Source organism: Zasmidium cellare, assembly GCF_010093935.1.
Source record: "Zasmidium cellare ATCC 36951 unplaced genomic scaffold M409scaffold_13, whole genome shotgun sequence".
NCBI classification, from domain to species: Eukaryota; Fungi; Ascomycota; class Dothideomycetes; order Mycosphaerellales; family Mycosphaerellaceae; genus Zasmidium; species Zasmidium cellare.
Genome location: NW_022986957.1, coordinates 765,490 through 781,517, shown reverse-complemented (window position 1 = coordinate 781,517; position 16,028 = coordinate 765,490). Strand labels below are relative to the sequence as shown.

The following is a 16,028-nucleotide window of genomic DNA, read 5'->3' as shown; positions in this document are numbered from 1 at the left end:
AGCTGCATGGAGCGTTGGGTCGGAGAAGCTTGTGTGCGGCTCGGTCCGTCTGTACTAGCGTCCGAATCGCACACAGCTCGAACTTGAAGAAATCTCGCGCTCCCGCCGACTCTCTTCCTCCACCAAACGAGACGCCCAACATCCCACCACTCGTTTCGTCCTTCACCTATCGAGCTGAGGCAGACTACCTTACCTACTAGCCATGGGTAAGTATCGCCCTTCTCGGGTTTTGGCTACAGCCGCTGGCTGAATTTGCGCACGCCTGCTCACAATCATGTCCAGCGCCAAAGTTCGACCCCAACGAGGAGAAGGTCATCCACCTCCGTGCCACTGGTGGTGAGGTTGGTGCTTCGTCTGCACTCGCCCCCAAGATCGGTCCTCTTGGTCTCTCTCCCAAGAAGGTCGGTGAAGATATCGCCAAGGCCACTGGTGACTGGGTACGTCTCGCAAAATGCAACTAAACCCGATTTCAGTACTGACTTGTGCTATAGAAAGGTCTCCGTGTGACCGTCCGCCTCACCATCAAGAACCGTCAGGCCGCCGTCTCCGTCGTTCCATCGGCCTCGTCGCTCGTCATCAAGGCCCTCAAGGAGCCCCCGCGTGACCGCAAGAAGGAGAAGAACATCAAGCACACCAAGTCCATTCCTCTCGACGAGATCATTGGTATTGCCCGCACGATGCGATTCAAGTCCATGGCCAAGGACCTCAAGGGCACCGTCAAGGAGATTCTCGGCACTGCTTTCTCTACTGGTTGCCAGGTCGATGGCCGGAGTCCAAAGGCAATCTCCGACGACATTGAGTCTGGCGAGATTGAGATCCCAGAAGAGTAAACGCGACACATACTCGGCAGGGTTGCCACGATTCGAAGTCATGAAAGTTCCGCATGGTGGCGTTCGGCGCTAGCTGGTCATAATGAGCATGACCACAGGATATATCCTGCAATGAAGGGCTTTACGACTTCATCTCCTCACTTTCCTATCTCAACCAGTCCTCCCCCCACCCCTTGCCAACACTCTGGCCCCTACCCTCACCACCTTGGTCTGGGCCTATTTTGGTGCAAGGGAGATTGATTCCCAAGCTTTCTTCGGATCGCTAACCTCCTACTCACCGCGCTGTCTTTGATTCCTGGGCAGGGAGGTCCATCCGACGAGGTGACAAACGTACTAACCCCCGCACGCGTGATTGGATACTGGACTTGTATACTTCTCCAAGTGGAAGGCAAGCAACCGTGAAGTCCTGTTCTCTCAGGGAGATCCAGCTTCTAACCGTACACCAGGCGGCTAAGTAATGGGAGGATTGAACTTTTGCATTGCGGAATGACGAGGATAGCATGTGAAAGCTGGCTCTGGAGGGCAGACTTCACGACTAGTATAGTATGAGTATTGATCCAAAGCTTTCAACTACATCAAATTTTCAATTCAACATTCATTTGACATTGAAGCGCAGAATAGAGCCTGAATGAATAATGCCTGTTGATTCGGCTCAAGCACTGGCTTCCAGAATGTTCGCAGTCAGCGAGGACTCATCCAAGGCCGATCGCTCCGGTGCCAGATCTCCCATTCAAAGTGTCGACATCCTAGTTCCTGCGACTCCATCTTTGCCTCAGTTGTCGCAACTCACTCCATTCAGAGACCTCAACGCCCTTTTGCGACAGGGAGAGATCTCACTCCTTTGGCGCCACAGCACCGCCACGAGGTCTTTGAGTTTGGGTTTATGACGTCGGCTGCCAGTGTTTCGTGAGCCTGATTCACGACTTCGAGACCTCACGCGAGACACACCACCACATGTACCACCACATGCACTTTTATTAATCACTACTTCAACAACACCCGCGACCTCGCTTTCTCTGCCCACACGACAACCTGTCCACCACACGACGAGCGACACAAACCTCCGACAGCAATCACCGCCGTTCTTACCCCCTCCACAAGCGCGGGCAACAGCCGACTGCCCACCCGATGACAAAGGACGTTCGCAGCACAGCAAACTGACTGGGCAATCCGCTTGCATTTCAACACCTAGAACTTCACCACCATCACATTTCACTGCTCGGGCCATCGACATAGGAGCAGCAGCTCCGCCCACAGAATCACCTCCACTTCACACACGCAACTCCATCCATCATGGACCCCAGTCAGCAGCCCCAACAGCGAGAGCTGGTCTTTTGTCATCAATGCGAGAACGAGTGGTACAGAGACGAGCACGGCATAATATGTCCTGAATGTCAGTCTGACTTCACCGAAATCATCGAGCAAGACCACGACCCGAGAGACGACGACGATCACATCCCCGCAGACCCTCAACACCCTGGTGGAAACCACGAATGGTACGCACCAGACCCTGACGAAGACGACATCGACAACTTCCATTGGCACAACAATGGGCCAGATCAACCTCCTGGCGGTCGATTCACAGGCACTGTCACGAGAAACATCAGAATAGGTGGTCCGAACGGGCAGAATCCGAACATGGGTGGAATGGGAGGCGGCTTGATGGATCTGATAGGGCCTGCACTGCAAGGTCTCTTGGGTGGCCAACAGCGCCCACAACAACCTCAAGGCGACGGTCAAGAGCGAGGTACGCCAGGAGCAGATGGAGATCAGCAGGGCCAACAGCCCTTTGGCAACGGAGGCACCTTCACACGCACTGGACAAGGACCAGGCTATTCCTTCACCATCACAACCTCTTCCAACGCCAACCTGCTACCACGCAATGCCAACGGTCCTCAACCAATGAACCCGCAACCCGACAACATCGAGCGCATGATGGCACAGATGTTCATGAATATCGGCGCGATGCCTGGACAGGGCATGCGTGCGCATCCTGGGGGGCCGATGTTCATGGGCGTTGGTGGTGGTGCAGGAGGTGCGGGGCCTGTGCCACTTGGCGATCTCTTCCAGCTCCTGGGCATGCCTCCAGGTGGCGTGCATGGCGATGCAGTCTACAGTCAGGAGGCGCTGGACCGCATCATCACCCAGCTCATGGAGCAGCACCAGACTGGCAACGCGCCAGGACCAGCGACGGAAGAAGCAATCGAATCACTCCCAAAGAGGAAGATCAGAGAGAAGGACGTGGGCGAGAGCGGTACTGCAGACTGCTCCATCTGCATGGACGAGGCACCCATCGACAGCATGGTGACTGTACTTCCCTGCGATCACTGGTTCCATCACGACTGCGTCAAGGCATGGCTCAAAGAGCACGATACCTGTCCTCAATGTCGACAGGGCATCATGCCAAGGGATCAGTCGGCGGATACTAACCGGCCCCGAGAGCCAAGCCAAGCACCACTGCACGACATGCACTCACCCGAGTACCACCGGCCAAGTGTACCTGGTGAGTACCCATTCCCGCGGGCAGACTCGTCTGGTGTGGGTGGTAGCGGTGGTGGTGATGGCAGTCGCACCAACCCATTCAGAGTGTCCGAGTCGCCAGAGCGTCGTCGGCAAGGCGAGTCGAGCGGCGGTATCTTCTCTCGCATGCGCGAAGCATTCAGCCCAAGCGGCAACCCGCCTTCCAACAACGGAGGCAACATGAATAACAACAACAACGACACGAGCGGTGGTCGATGATGAAGAGACGAGACGTTGGGGGAGAGCATGATGATTTGCATTGAACACCGCGGTAACAGCACCGCGGATAGCATGACATTGAGCGCTCACATGTGTGTTTCTGTATAGTACTTGAACCTTTCGGAGTACCGGGCCCCAGCAGCAGTCGTCGCGGCAGGATATCGGCGAGGGTTCGAAGGCTGGCATCGATGCTGCGACGCGATAGATCGGGGAGTCGTAGAAGCTCTCAGTCAGGCGATGATTGATGATATCGATTACTAGGATGGAGAATCGGGCGATGAGGGGTTTGTTGGGCTGCCGATGCATTGGCCTAGATACCCTCAGTAAGGACGATGATGACTTTCAGGTTTTGACTGTTTTCTTTTTCACATGCTGTCAGCGAACGCTACATCTACTGATCTACTTTAGATCCCTCCCTATTTCGATTTGAATGCGGTCGTCACTATATCGGACACCACCCGCCGGACACCTCCGCCTTCTTACACCAGAATCACACACATTCGAACGCACTTTTATTCACAGTCACATTCCGCAGAGGTGTTGGGGTCGCAATTAAGTCGAACAAGTCCGATACTAACCCTAACAGCTCCTAACCCTTCTAACCCTCTAAAACTAACCCCTAATTTATCCCACAGCCTCTATGTGCATTGGACGGATAATCGACTTAAGCTTGCTAGTCGTTCGACAGTCTAATTTGTTCAAACCCTGGCTAGCGAACAACAGTGGACTTCAGATTCTCCTTCCGATGCACGGAGAGGCTGTAGGAGTAGCCAAGCGAGAGTTGAAAGCTCATTTCGTCGCCTCCGAATAGGCAGTTAAGCAGCTTAACAACGTGCCTGGGTTGCCCTCTGCAGACTCGACTATAATACGGCGGGTGTGTCTGCAAACCCGCTAAGTCGGGGTTTAGAGTGCTAGGCCGGGAGCACATGCACGCTCAGCTGCTTATTTTGCCCCATGCTAACGACCTTGACGGTGCAAAGCAGGAGCAGGAGGAGTTCCGAGCTGTACATGCAGACAACGCACCTCTCTCAGCCGCATCAACGTATCAACACAGTCGCAGTTCAACTTTGCGCTCCACTCCATGTCGAGTATCCGGACATTCTGGCGATGGCCACAACCCTCGGCACTCTATCATCCGAGACCATCTACAAGGCTACTCCGCTCATAGCTGCAAAGCGTCAAATACGGTTGCTTGAGGTACAGCCTGGCGCCTTCGACGAACCCCTCCGCTGCTCACTGCGCATCGCCACCCTGGGCACCTTCCGACGCCCTCGATATGAGACCATCAGTTACTGCTGGGGCGACTCGACACGTCAAACACCGATCGCCGTCGATGGCACAGCGATCAATGTGCCCCAAAGCTCTTCGGACGCCATCCGCCGGGCAAGGGTGGCAGAGCGCCCACGCACGATCTGGATCGATGCGGTTTGTATCAACCAGACGGACCTCGAGGAGAAGACTTCGCAGGTTGGCATGATGGGTACTGTATACCAGCGATCCATCGGGAATCTGGTATACCTGGGCGAGGATGTTGATCGAGTTGCGCCGGCGGTTGTCGAGACGTTTCGGCATGCGAAACCTTTTTACGAGAATGGGGCTGATGTGTTCGAGGTGGCTGCAGAGGAGAGCTTCCTTACCAAGGACGGGATGGACCGTGTTGGAAACGTTTTCGCTCTGCCGTGGTTCACGTGAGTACAGCACATTGATACAGAGCGGCGGCGTCGTTGGGGCTGACACTTTCGATAGAAGACTGTGGGTGGTCCAGGAAGCAGCGCTATCGCCGCACAATACCTGCATCTGGGGCAACAGCGAATTCGACCTGGTAGATGCGGTAACCGTCGCAGTGGGAGGCTTCATGCGCCTCCTCCAGCTCGAGGAATGCCCTGGTAGAGAGCATTTCCAACGCCTCGGTAAAGCCTTAGAATTGTACCAGGCCTTGAATCAAGCCGAGCAAAGGGACACCATCAGGTGGCAGGACTTCAATCGCATTGCTATAGCGTCCACGGCTACCGATCCACGAGACCACGTCTTCGCCCTAACGGGTTTCCTGCAGCATGTCAATCGGCTCAGATCGCTGCCTGCTTTACTCCATACCGACTATCGAAAGTCCGTCAGGGAAGTCTACAGAGACTGTACCAGAGCCTCGCTTCATGAGAACGAGGATGATCTCCTCGCCAATGTTTGCCATTCCTCCGCGAACGACCTTCTGGAAGTCGAGACCCCTTCGTGGGCGGTGTCGTGGAATCGTCCCGAGGCGTATGGAGAACTCATTAATTCGCAAGGAGATGCGGGTTGGACTTGTCACTTCCGTGAGCGCATTATTGGTGCCTTCCCAGTTGAGCGAAGGCTTGAGTTCAGCGACGTTGTGTCTGATCCGGACTCACTCGTCGTCAAAGGCTACATCGTGGGAAAGGTTGCATGGACTTCGCCGGTGAGTCCGAGTTATGCCGATAAAGATAAGCCGTACGCCTCTCTCAGCAGGTTCCTCGACATCGTAGTGGGTAGAATTGAAGGGTCCTTTGTTGGTGACCATGATAGTCACTGCTATGACTTCGCCGCCGACGTCCTCACGGCCGGAACTTGGCGAGACACCCACGTCGGACTCGGACTCCCGAGCCTGGAGGCAGCCGGCGCAGGGTTGAAAGCACTTCACACTCTGGCGAACAATGCAGATGGCGATGATGTTGATCATGGCACACGTAAATCGCCAGTCAAGCTGTCATCGCCGGCGGGCAAAATCAAGTCAAACATCATGGCTCAACGAAGGATTTTTACTTTGCAGCAAGAAGACGACGACGACGAGAAGGGCCGCGAGCGTTTCGGAAATGGACCACACCTCATTCGAGAAGCGGACCTCCTCTACATCATGCAGGGCGGTCACTACGTTCACGTTTTGAGACGGGTCAACACCGACGAGGAGCACTATCTTCTCGCAGGAGCCGCTTGGATCCCCGGCATGATGGAGGGAGAAGTCTTGGACATGGGCATCGAACCGGAATGGATCACCATTAGATGAAAGTATTCCCAAGGTGTTCCAAGGAGGACAAAATCGACATCACCTTCACCTCCCCTCAATCTCCTCGACACTCTTCAGCTCAATCGTCGCACTCGGATCGGCTTTGACACTCCCCTCCGCAAACTCCTTCGCCTTCTTCACGCTCTCCACCCCGTACAACCTCTGATGCCACTCCCAGCATTTAGGGTACTTCTCCTTCCACTCGCTCTCAAACCCCGTCGGCGTCATGAACGGCAACAGGAGCGAGTTCCAGGGGACGAACATGAGGTCGACGAAGGTCATTTTGTCGCCTACGAGCCATTGGCGCCCGCTGCGGGTGAGGTCTTTGTCGATGACGGAGAGGATGCGTTTGACTTCGTTCAGGTAGCGTTCCTGCGCGGAGGGGAGGGGTTCGTGGTGGAGCTATGGAGGGTGTTAGTGAGCGTATGGAGAGGGGATAGAAGTAGAAGGGGGACGAACGTGAAGGAACCAGGTTCTTTGGCTGTTGTCGAATGTCAGCGTATGGTGCGACGATTTGGTTATCGTGGAATACAAACCCATAGTAAGGCCCCTGCCCAGACATCTGAAAATGCATCCAAGACTTCAACTGATAGTTCTCCCTCGGAGACGTATACGTAAGCCTGTTACTCTTATCGTAGGTGTCGACAAGGTACTCGATAATTGCTCCGGACTGCTCAAAATCAGCATCATTGCCTACCAAACACCAAGTACAAATCCGCTTTCCCAGCGCCATGCCATACCTCCCAAATCCGCATCCCATTATTCGGGTCTTCCAACACCGGCATCCGTCCATTGGGCGTCAGCGAGACCATGGGCTCCTTCTCGCGGACGTCGGGGTCGCTGCGGTCGAAGACACGCATTTCGAAGGGGAGGTTGAGCTCGTAGAGGAAGATGACGACTTCTGCGGGGAGGTTGTTAGGTTTATCGGTGGGATGTTGGGATGGGATGGGTTTGGGGTGTACTACTGACTCCATGGATTGGGACTGAGTCCTCCATCGTGATAGCGCCAGACGATTAGGGGTTTGAGATCTGCCATTGTTTCTGTTGCTGTGAAGGAAATTCGTGTGATGGGAGAATTGGTATAGGGAGAGAGGGAAGAGGTGAGGTCCCAACCTCTATATAAACCAGTCCCTAACTCGTCATAGCAAAGGCCTTAATGGAGCCTACCTAAAAGACTAAACTGAGTTCAACCTAATCTGCGAGTTTGAACAACATGCACAGTTGGTCAGCTGGTGGATACGGCCAGCTGGCTAGCCTGAAGGAGCAAACAATTCGCAAGAACTGCGGCACAGGGGTTTCCCTTTGTAGCTTCTGACGCTACGCTCTCTGCAACAATAGAATTGCCCTCTTTGTACGTCGCTGCTAGTCGGGTTTTGAGGACTCGTCACATGTCGACGTTGAACTGTTAGCTGGTGTTAGCTTTCTGTGGTCACTTATCGACTTCCTCGCAGATTGCCCTCGATTACAGTAGACTCGAGGGACTGGATCATCCCGTGCTTGCCGACGTCGAATATAGCAGGACATGCGAGGTACGAGACAACAATTGAAGAGTTTGCAGGGGCGCTCGCGAAGCACTTTCGTCAATCAGCTTGGGAAGTACCTACTTAGTCATGGTCTCATTTTTGCCAAAGGTAACTTCCTATTTAGGAAAAGTGCTGTCCAGAAGAATAACTTTCCTTCGAGAACATACCCCGAGAATGGAGCGAAGGCAGACCTTACAACATGTCTTCTTTCGCGTGGTGGTAGTACTGACAGGTACTCGCTTTCACGCAACCCGTTGTTAACGTGACGAAAAAACGAATGTATTCGAGCCCCCCCCCGAGCTCTGGCAATCAAACCTCTACGTTTGCAGCCCGAACCGCGCATGAACAATTTGTATCAAAAGCCAACATTTCTCCCTCCAACTTCCGGTTTTTTTAAAAGTAGGCACCGCAGCCCCAACACTTTCCCCATTCATCACACCTTCTGACACGTGACACCTTCCAAGCCATTCTGCGACAAGAAAATGGCGTTCTCGACGCAATCTTTCCCCTCAAATACGTTGCCGCTGGTCGCGAACACACCGTTGTTGTTGTCGCATCCCCAGTTCTCTACGAAGCCGCATTGCCCTCGAAGATTGTCGAGGAAGCCAAGCTGACAGTTCTGAAAATCCGGCTCGTCTGAAGTCACTCCAAAGAAGTCGACGTTAAACCTGCTACTACGGTCTTCGACGCTACCGTTGACAGTAAAGATACAGGTCGCACTTCTCGCCTTGCTACGGCTCTGGTGTCGGATGTTCGATCCGCTTGTAGTTGCGGACAGTCCGAGTCCGAACGCCGCGATGACTAGTGGAAGATGCATGCTGACTTGAAGCAAGGGGATTAGCTAGGAGCAGTCCTAATACAACACAGATGACTTACTAGAGAACAATGGAGGCTTAGGAGAAAGCTTTCGTTGCACAGGTTTTGGAATGATCCCCAAAGATGAGCCTGAACACGACTTCTTATGCTTGTTGTTCTATCTCACACTGTTCGTTTACTAGACCCCGTTACAAAGTCTGATCACAAGTTGTTACTAACTATCCCTGTACCCTAACAGAAGCCGTACGGTAGTTTGTACGGCGAACGTAGCCCTAACGCTCGTACTAGTACGCCCTTATGCTGTTGGATCACTAAATATGTAAGCAAACAGTCTTGGCTCAAAACGTAAGACTGTTAGCAGGGATTGTGTAAGTCTTGTGATCTAATGCTACGAGCCCATATTAATAGTCTACTTAGGGTCTACACTTACCATAGCAGACTGCGCCTGTTATAACTTGTCAGCCGCGATTAGTCTTATTAGCCGTTATGTTCCAAGATTGGTCTTAGCCCTAGTGTTTTAAGATTGGTCCTACGGATAGTTTAGAAGTACAGGGTTGTAGTTCTATAAGAACAACAGATGCAAGAGGTCTCATTCGAATCTCAATTCAGAAGTATCAACACTACAAACACTACAAGACTTGCGCAACAGAAAACCCTGTCCTACAGTACGTCTTGTAATCTGGCGCCGAATCTCTACCAGCTAACACCTTGCACCTAGTCAAACATGCATCCAACTCTGGCAATTGCTGTCCTCGGGCTGTCCGCAGCTGTGAGCGCAACCAGGGCAACGAGTGCATCATGCGTCTTCAACGGCGAACTCACCACCAAACAAAGTGACGGCGGGGACTTTACAGTCGACTTCTTCGGCGTCACCCCGGACGAGCCAGACTATCAGAACTGCGAGCTTGGCTTCCTTGACAACCTCCGAGGGCAATGCCTAGGCATTGTGGATCAATGGGCCTGCGATAATGTGAACGGCGTTTTGAAGACCAGTGGCAATGTTCCAGCCGGTTGGAGGGGCTGCGTGGAGAATGCTATCTACCTGTCGCAGAATGGGTTGGAAGGCGTCACATGCGCGAAGCCATGATCAAGGATTGACGAGGAGATTCGAGAAAGACTTCGAGTCTTTATAAGACCGACGTTGTCCGCTCATTACTTGGAGTCTGCGTAAGACCGATATTGTAGACTTCGAGTCCTCACAAGACCGACGTTGTCCGTTCGGTACATAGAACTGTAGCCTTAGGCAATTTGCTTTATTCTTTTACACCCCGAAACAATCCATTACGGGTCCATGCATATAACATGTTTGATGGGGAAGTCTATATCGGAAAAACAGTCCTGAGGCCTAGGGGGAGGCATGAAGATCCCGCGAGGTCAAGCGGTATGCAAGCAACCGAGTAGCACGGCATGCGGCGCCTGACGATTCATCCAGGATGTTTTCTCGGATGACCACAACCATTTCGATGCATTTCTCACTGCAGCTACGTCCACAGAAAAGAGAGACGTCGGCTTCCAAGCCGTTGCCAAGAAACCGGGCGGGGGATCCGATCCGACGGCAATCTCAAACTCACTCTCCAAGCCCTGACCTTGATGGCGTCCATCAAGTATATGAGAGCGACCTCACGTCCATCTCCTTTCAGCGTTTTCCATTGTTTGACAGGTCAAGTTGTGTTTCATGGCACACGCGGCAGGCGTGGCCGTGTCACAAACCCGAATCAACCGCAGCCGCATTGAGTCCGCTTGATGAGAGATCCACCACGTCCAGGGCTTGTTACCAAACGAATGAATTTTTGGAGAAGACCGAAGACCACCGAACTTGGCTAGTTACATAGTCCAAACCGCATATCGAAGCCATTATCCACTCATCACCTCCAGGCCCAGATCGATCCCTCCGAAATCAGAAAGGACTTACCCAAGCGGCTCTTCAATCTTCGTATGCGACCAGTCCACGCGCCACAGCGCCCTCTTCGTGCCCGTCCCTGTTGCATAGCCAAGGTACCGGTGCGCTTCAGGCTAAGTGGACATCTCTCTGCGACACGGCTGATCGTGGATCCTACTGGTGAAGCTGTACAGACAAGCTTTCCTGCACCGGCCGCTTGGCTCGTGGCGTCCACGACATGTTGCATGCGCGGTAGCAAACACAGGGAAGACCTGAAGGCGATCAGTCTTACGCGATGGTTGGTATTTGGGTCGTTTATCTCTTCGTCGTACAGAGATAAATTGTTCCGTTGGCTCTGAATTGAGAGTTGTATAAGAAGGTAAGGACTGTCCTACTGTTTCGCCTGCATCGTCTACGCTTCGTTCGCTCTTTCGCCTCTCTTTCACGGCTCTTTGCAAGATACCTTCCCTTCCTTTCATTTTCATTATGAGATTCTCATCTTTCTTCTTCGCAGCAGCCGCAGCAGGTCTCGCGGCCGCAGAAGGACTCACTCGTTGTGGTACCGCCGAGCCAGGCGATGCCCTCAAAGTCGAGCTCAACGAAGCATACTTTTCCAAGGTCGCAGAAGTGAGCAGAGTCGACGAGCGCGAAATCAACACCTACGTCCACGTCGTCACCTCCAAAGCCAAGCGCAGCATGTACACCAAGGAGATGGTCCAAGAACAGGTACGTCCCCAACCATAATACCCATCGACCCCCAAAGCCAACTCTCACCCCACTCCCAGATGGAAGTCATGAACGACGCCTACGCCCCCGTCGGCATCACCTTCCTCACCAAATCCATCAACTTCACCATCAACGACGACTGGGCCGCCGCCGGCCAAGATTCCCCCACGGAGCAAGAAATGAAATCCGCCCTCCGCCGCGGCACCTACGCCGACCTGAACCTCTACTTCACCTCCGACCTCCCCGGCGGCCTGCTAGGCTTCTGCTACTTCCCCGTCGCGAACCCCACTTCCACCGACCTGATCCTCGACGGCTGCATGTGTCTCGCCGACTCGATGCCCAACGGCACCGCGACGGAGTATAATCTGGGCTACACGGCCGTGCACGAGGTCGGGCATTTCATGGGGCTGTATCATGTCTTCCAAGGCACCTCGTGCTCCGGCTCTGGAGATAACGTCAACGATACGCCGCTGCAGAAAACCCCGACGCAGGGGTGTCCGAGCAGTCAGGATAGTTGTCCCGGGGCGAAGGGCGTGGATTCGATTCATAATTATATGGATTATTCCACGGATGAGTGTATGTATGAGTTTACCGGTATGTATCAATGATCGATGGTGTTGGGAGAGGGAAAATGGTAAGAGTGCTAATTTGTTTTTGGTGACAGACGGACAGATCGATCGGGCGATTTCGATTTATAGTCAGCAGAGGGCTGGGAAGTGATGACGATGATGGCGGTGGTGTGCTGTTGTGGGCCTTGAGTGGGGTCGGGTTTTGCATTGGGGTGCTCTTCTGCTCGTGTGCGATTGTGGTACCGAAGCGCAAGTGTTGGGGCGTTCGAGCGAAAGCTCAATTCTCAGGGGTCGAAGACTTCGATACAACAGACCAAATAGAGACAGTCTCCTTGTTCAGTCGTCTTCGGTCTACATCATCTGTTCGTGCAAAAGAGAAGGCGTTGTTGCAGACATGCAAGCAGCCAGGGAGGAACAGTTTCATCCTCAATCTACTGGGCTTGTGATGATGCTAGAAGTAAAGAGGGTGACCGCTCCACAGGTTTTTGTTTTTCCAAGATACTTTTTCGTCATTTCATCGCTACTTAATCTCCGCTTGAGTATCGCAGTCTCAACTTATTCCCTAGTCTATTTTACAACCCACACTCAAGTATTCGACCCGTTTCAAGCTCCATCGTGACCGCTTTATCTCTTCTTCTTGTTGTTGGTCTGATCAAAGAGCTCCATCAGCTCAGCCATCCTCTCCTTCGCCTCCTGCGGACGGGTCTTTTTGTTGTCCATGGACATCTTGGCAATGGCTTCCTTCCTCTTCTGCAGTTTGAGAATGTGGTTCTCGATGGAATCTGCCATGATGAAGTGCTTGATTGTGACGTCTCTCTTCTGGCCGATACGGTGAACGCGGTCGACGGCTTGCTGCTCGGCGGCTGGGTTGTAGCCCGGTTCCATCACGTACGCCTTGTTGGCGGAGGTGAAGTTGAGACCTTGACCGCCAGCTTTGATGGACACAAGCAGCACTCTCACCGAATCGACGGTGTTGAACGCGTGCAGAGCTTGGGAACGCTGCTTGACTGACATGGTGCCGTCGATGCGAGTGCAGCCAATCTCCGCGTTGTCAAGAGCGTATTCGATGAGGTCCAGGTATTGAGTAAAGCCGCTGAACACGACCGAGCGGATCGGTGGCTCGCCGTGTGGTAACTGCTCTGTCTCCTCGGCGGACTGCTGTAGTTCTCGAAGGAGTTCTTTGACCTTGGTGCTCGGACCGCTGTAGGTGTCTTCGTCCCACTTCGCCCCAGTCGCCTTGCCTCGGTTCTCCTTGCGTTCTGCTTTAATGCGTTCCAAGATAGACTTGCGCAGCGGAAAGAGCTCGAATTTGACGTGTGCCGTGCAGTAAGGACAAGTGTGGTGGTTGTCCTTAGTCAGGGTTTGCTGGACCTCCTTCTCAAAGCGCTCTGTGCACTTGGTGCAGATGAGATGCAAACATGGAGTGAGGTGGCCCACGAGATCGTTGCCCCCCTCTTCGTCGTCCTCGGAGTCAGACTCGCCCTCGGCATCCTCGTCCTCCTCATCGTTCTCCTTTGAGACGATTCTGGACCCGCAAGACTGACACATATCCGCTTCGCTGTCGGAGAAGGTAATCAAGTGGTCATAGGCAGATCTCTCACTGACGAAGCTCTCTTCAGTCTCCGCATCCTCGACTCCAATGTCCAGCATGATGACGCCGTCGTCATCCCGCGCCTCAATCTCCTCCAGGTCTTCCTTGTGCAGCATCTCCCTGCCATGAGCGCAAATAGCGCGAAGCCGGCTGAGAGACTTTAGGATATGGGCATAAGCCTTGCCTCTGAGTCTACCGCCTGCTTGCGTAATACCACTAAGCTCGAGACCAGCCTTGGTGGCGAATTGCGTGTACAGACGCCTCTCATCGGCGCTGAAGTTGAGCCGAACACGCTCGACCTTCTTGTCTGGCAGATTGATGGTGTTCTTGGTACGCCGCAGGGTCACGCTTCGTACCAGGATTTGAAGTTGCTCGACCACCTTGGCGTCTCCGGACTTGAATGGCGTGGTAATGTATTGCGACCAGACGACAGAGGAGTCGAACGGAGGGAGATGGAGGAATTTGAACAGAGCTCCCAAGTCCTGCAGCGAGTTCTGCACGGGAGTTCCTGTCATTGCCCATCGACGCTGGGCGTTGAGGGCACAACAAGCCTTTGCAACATTCGTCGTAGGATTGCGGATGTGGTGGGCCTCATCCAGCACCACTCTGAACCAGTTGATATCCCTCAATCCAGACTTCTTGCCATGCAACTCAGTCGCGGCAGTGTTGTACGAAGTCAGGACGACATCGAACCTGGACAGCTTGTCTACATCCTGAATGCGAGATGTGCCGTGGTAGGTGTAGATCTTGAACTTGCCGTGAGCAGAATGGTTTCGGATCTGCTCTTGCCAGTTGGAAAGCACCGACTTGGGACAGATGATGAGAGTTGCTTTCGAGTTGGTGAGTTGGCCATCCCTGTCTTCCGGGCCCTCTCTGCGGAACCGTCGTGCGGCCTCACGGGTCTCTGCAACGAGAGCAAGGATGCTGAGGGTCTTTCCAAGACCCATTACATCAGCTAAGATGCCGCCCTGCAGGTAGTTTGGCTTCTCGAAGACGACCTGATCCGTGATGAGATGGTACCAGGACGGACGGCCATTGTCTTTGCTTCGGTACTTCCACAGCGAGTGGGACGGAAGCTCTTGGCCCTCGTAATCACTGCGTTCCCGGTCCATGAGGAAGTGTAGAGCCTTCTTCTGATGATCCATCAAAGGGCTGGTGATGATGCTCGAGTCGGCTTCCATGTCGGGCAGGTCCTCGTCCTTGGTCAGACTGTCGAACATGGAGCTGGTCTCGCGCAGAATCTGTTCGACAGTGCGTCCACCACTTCCTGCACTTGTTATCTGCTGATTCCCAGATCTTGCGGGACCACCGAGTGGCTTTGGTTCCTGTGGGTTGAAGACCTGCGTGTTTGGGTTGGCGGTTGGGGTGCTGAGGAACAGCTGGCTTCGGGAAAGAAATGTCCCAATCTGCTTGGCCACTCGCAGAGGAGCATACAAGATGACCTCGACTCTCATTGACTGCGACACGCGATCCCCCGCCCTCTCGTTACCCTTCTCGCGATCCACCAAGAAGACCTTCATCTCAAACTTGGTCATGGAGGCGCCGGCCAGTAATTTGCAGAGAGCAGCGGCGAGCTTCAGTTCCAGGTTGGCGAACTTGGCACCAGACCGGTCGACAAGATGAATGATGGTGTTACCGGATAACAGACGTTCGTACGTGACTTTGATACGAGGCCAGCGGTCCCTGAAAGCCCTCTCAGCGTTTTGCGAAACCGCCGGGATTCGGAAGACATTTGCCGCTCCGTTCAGCACACCCAAGCACACACGCTCGTTGATGTTCTCTTTGATGAATTGCACTTCGTCGTCGTCGTTGGTCAGGTCGATAGTCTCAGCGCCATTCGAGGTGGGATTTTCAGCCGCCTGCTTCTTGCGTTGTTCCTTGAGGTGTTCGGTCATAAAACCGCCGCCGTCGTTTTGGAATGTGCCTTTTGCCTTCTTCTTCTGGTCGTCATCTGCATCCTCGTCGAGTGCCTGGGCCTTGCGTTTCTTGACGGGCGCATCTTCGCGTTCGGTGAGACCGTGGAGTTTCTCGATCATCTGGCCAGTTCCCACCTCTTGCTTTTCGTCCTCATCTTGAGTCGACTCTTGCTTTTGGAGGGTGCGGCTTGCCGTGGGGTTGAGAAGTGCTTTGGGGTCATATGATACTGCTGGTGTCAGCTCCTCGGTCGAGTTCGAGGTCGTAGTGACGCCGCGCGGGTCAGCTGCTACAGCAGGGCCACTCGACTCCATATCGATGGATGCGTGGCGACCGCCGAAGTAGCGTGATGTGGAGGTGGGTGTATGGGGAGGTAGAAGTTGTGGCAAGTGTCAAAAGAGTCTCAAGAGAGTGGTGGTAGAGGT

General features: G+C 53.7%; 8 protein-coding genes across 8 annotated transcripts; 5 read left to right on the top strand and 3 right to left on the bottom strand.

Moving 5' to 3' along the window:
• Positions 1 to 202: 202 nt before the first annotated feature.
• On the top strand, positions 203 to 830 carry M409DRAFT_65761 (uncharacterized protein; the record flags this gene model as incomplete). The annotated part of the gene is made up of 3 exons (XM_033816652.1): positions 203 to 206; positions 283 to 437; positions 492 to 830. The coding sequence occupies 3 exons, from the start codon at positions 203 to 205 to the stop codon at positions 828 to 830; spliced, it is 498 nt and encodes a 165-aa protein (XP_033669213.1).
• A 1,293-nt stretch (positions 831 to 2,123) lies between these two features.
• M409DRAFT_53600 (uncharacterized protein) lies at positions 2,124 to 3,569 on the top strand (the record flags this gene model as incomplete). Its single annotated transcript, XM_033812420.1, has 1 exon — positions 2,124 to 3,569. The coding sequence occupies one exon, from the start codon at positions 2,124 to 2,126 to the stop codon at positions 3,567 to 3,569; it is 1,446 nt and encodes a 481-aa protein (XP_033669212.1).
• Positions 3,570 to 4,676: 1,107 nt separating this feature from the next.
• Positions 4,677 to 6,585, top strand: M409DRAFT_21759 (uncharacterized protein; the record flags this gene model as incomplete). The annotated part of the gene is made up of 2 exons (XM_033806011.1): positions 4,677 to 5,257; positions 5,316 to 6,585. 2 exons carry the CDS (start codon positions 4,677 to 4,679, stop codon positions 6,583 to 6,585), a joined length of 1,851 nt encoding a protein of 616 aa, XP_033669211.1.
• A 45-nt stretch (positions 6,586 to 6,630) lies between these two features.
• M409DRAFT_53598 (uncharacterized protein) lies at positions 6,631 to 7,621 on the bottom strand (the record flags this gene model as incomplete). The annotated part of the gene is made up of 5 exons (XM_033812419.1): positions 6,631 to 6,987; positions 7,045 to 7,066; positions 7,122 to 7,255; positions 7,326 to 7,486; positions 7,555 to 7,621. 5 exons carry the CDS (start codon positions 7,619 to 7,621, stop codon positions 6,631 to 6,633), a joined length of 741 nt encoding a protein of 246 aa, XP_033669210.1.
• Positions 7,622 to 8,541: 920 nt separating this feature from the next.
• Positions 8,542 to 8,925, bottom strand: M409DRAFT_53597 (uncharacterized protein; the record flags this gene model as incomplete). Its single annotated transcript, XM_033812418.1, has 1 exon — positions 8,542 to 8,925. One exon carries the CDS (start codon positions 8,923 to 8,925, stop codon positions 8,542 to 8,544), a length of 384 nt encoding a protein of 127 aa, XP_033669209.1.
• A 723-nt stretch (positions 8,926 to 9,648) lies between these two features.
• On the top strand, positions 9,649 to 10,011 carry M409DRAFT_21756 (uncharacterized protein; the record flags this gene model as incomplete). Its single annotated transcript, XM_033806010.1, has 1 exon — positions 9,649 to 10,011. One exon carries the CDS (start codon positions 9,649 to 9,651, stop codon positions 10,009 to 10,011), a length of 363 nt encoding a protein of 120 aa, XP_033669208.1.
• Positions 10,012 to 11,289: 1,278 nt separating this feature from the next.
• Positions 11,290 to 12,249, top strand: M409DRAFT_21755 (uncharacterized protein; the record flags this gene model as incomplete). The annotated part of the gene is made up of 3 exons (XM_033806009.1): positions 11,290 to 11,529; positions 11,589 to 12,123; positions 12,194 to 12,249. 3 exons carry the CDS (start codon positions 11,290 to 11,292, stop codon positions 12,247 to 12,249), a joined length of 831 nt encoding a protein of 276 aa, XP_033669207.1.
• A 473-nt stretch (positions 12,250 to 12,722) lies between these two features.
• On the bottom strand, positions 12,723 to 15,725 carry M409DRAFT_65759 (uncharacterized protein; the record flags this gene model as incomplete). The annotated part of the gene is made up of 1 exon (XM_033816651.1): positions 12,723 to 15,725. The coding sequence occupies one exon, from the start codon at positions 15,723 to 15,725 to the stop codon at positions 12,723 to 12,725; it is 3,003 nt and encodes a 1,000-aa protein (XP_033669206.1).
• Between the last annotated feature and the right edge of the window lie 303 nt (positions 15,726 to 16,028).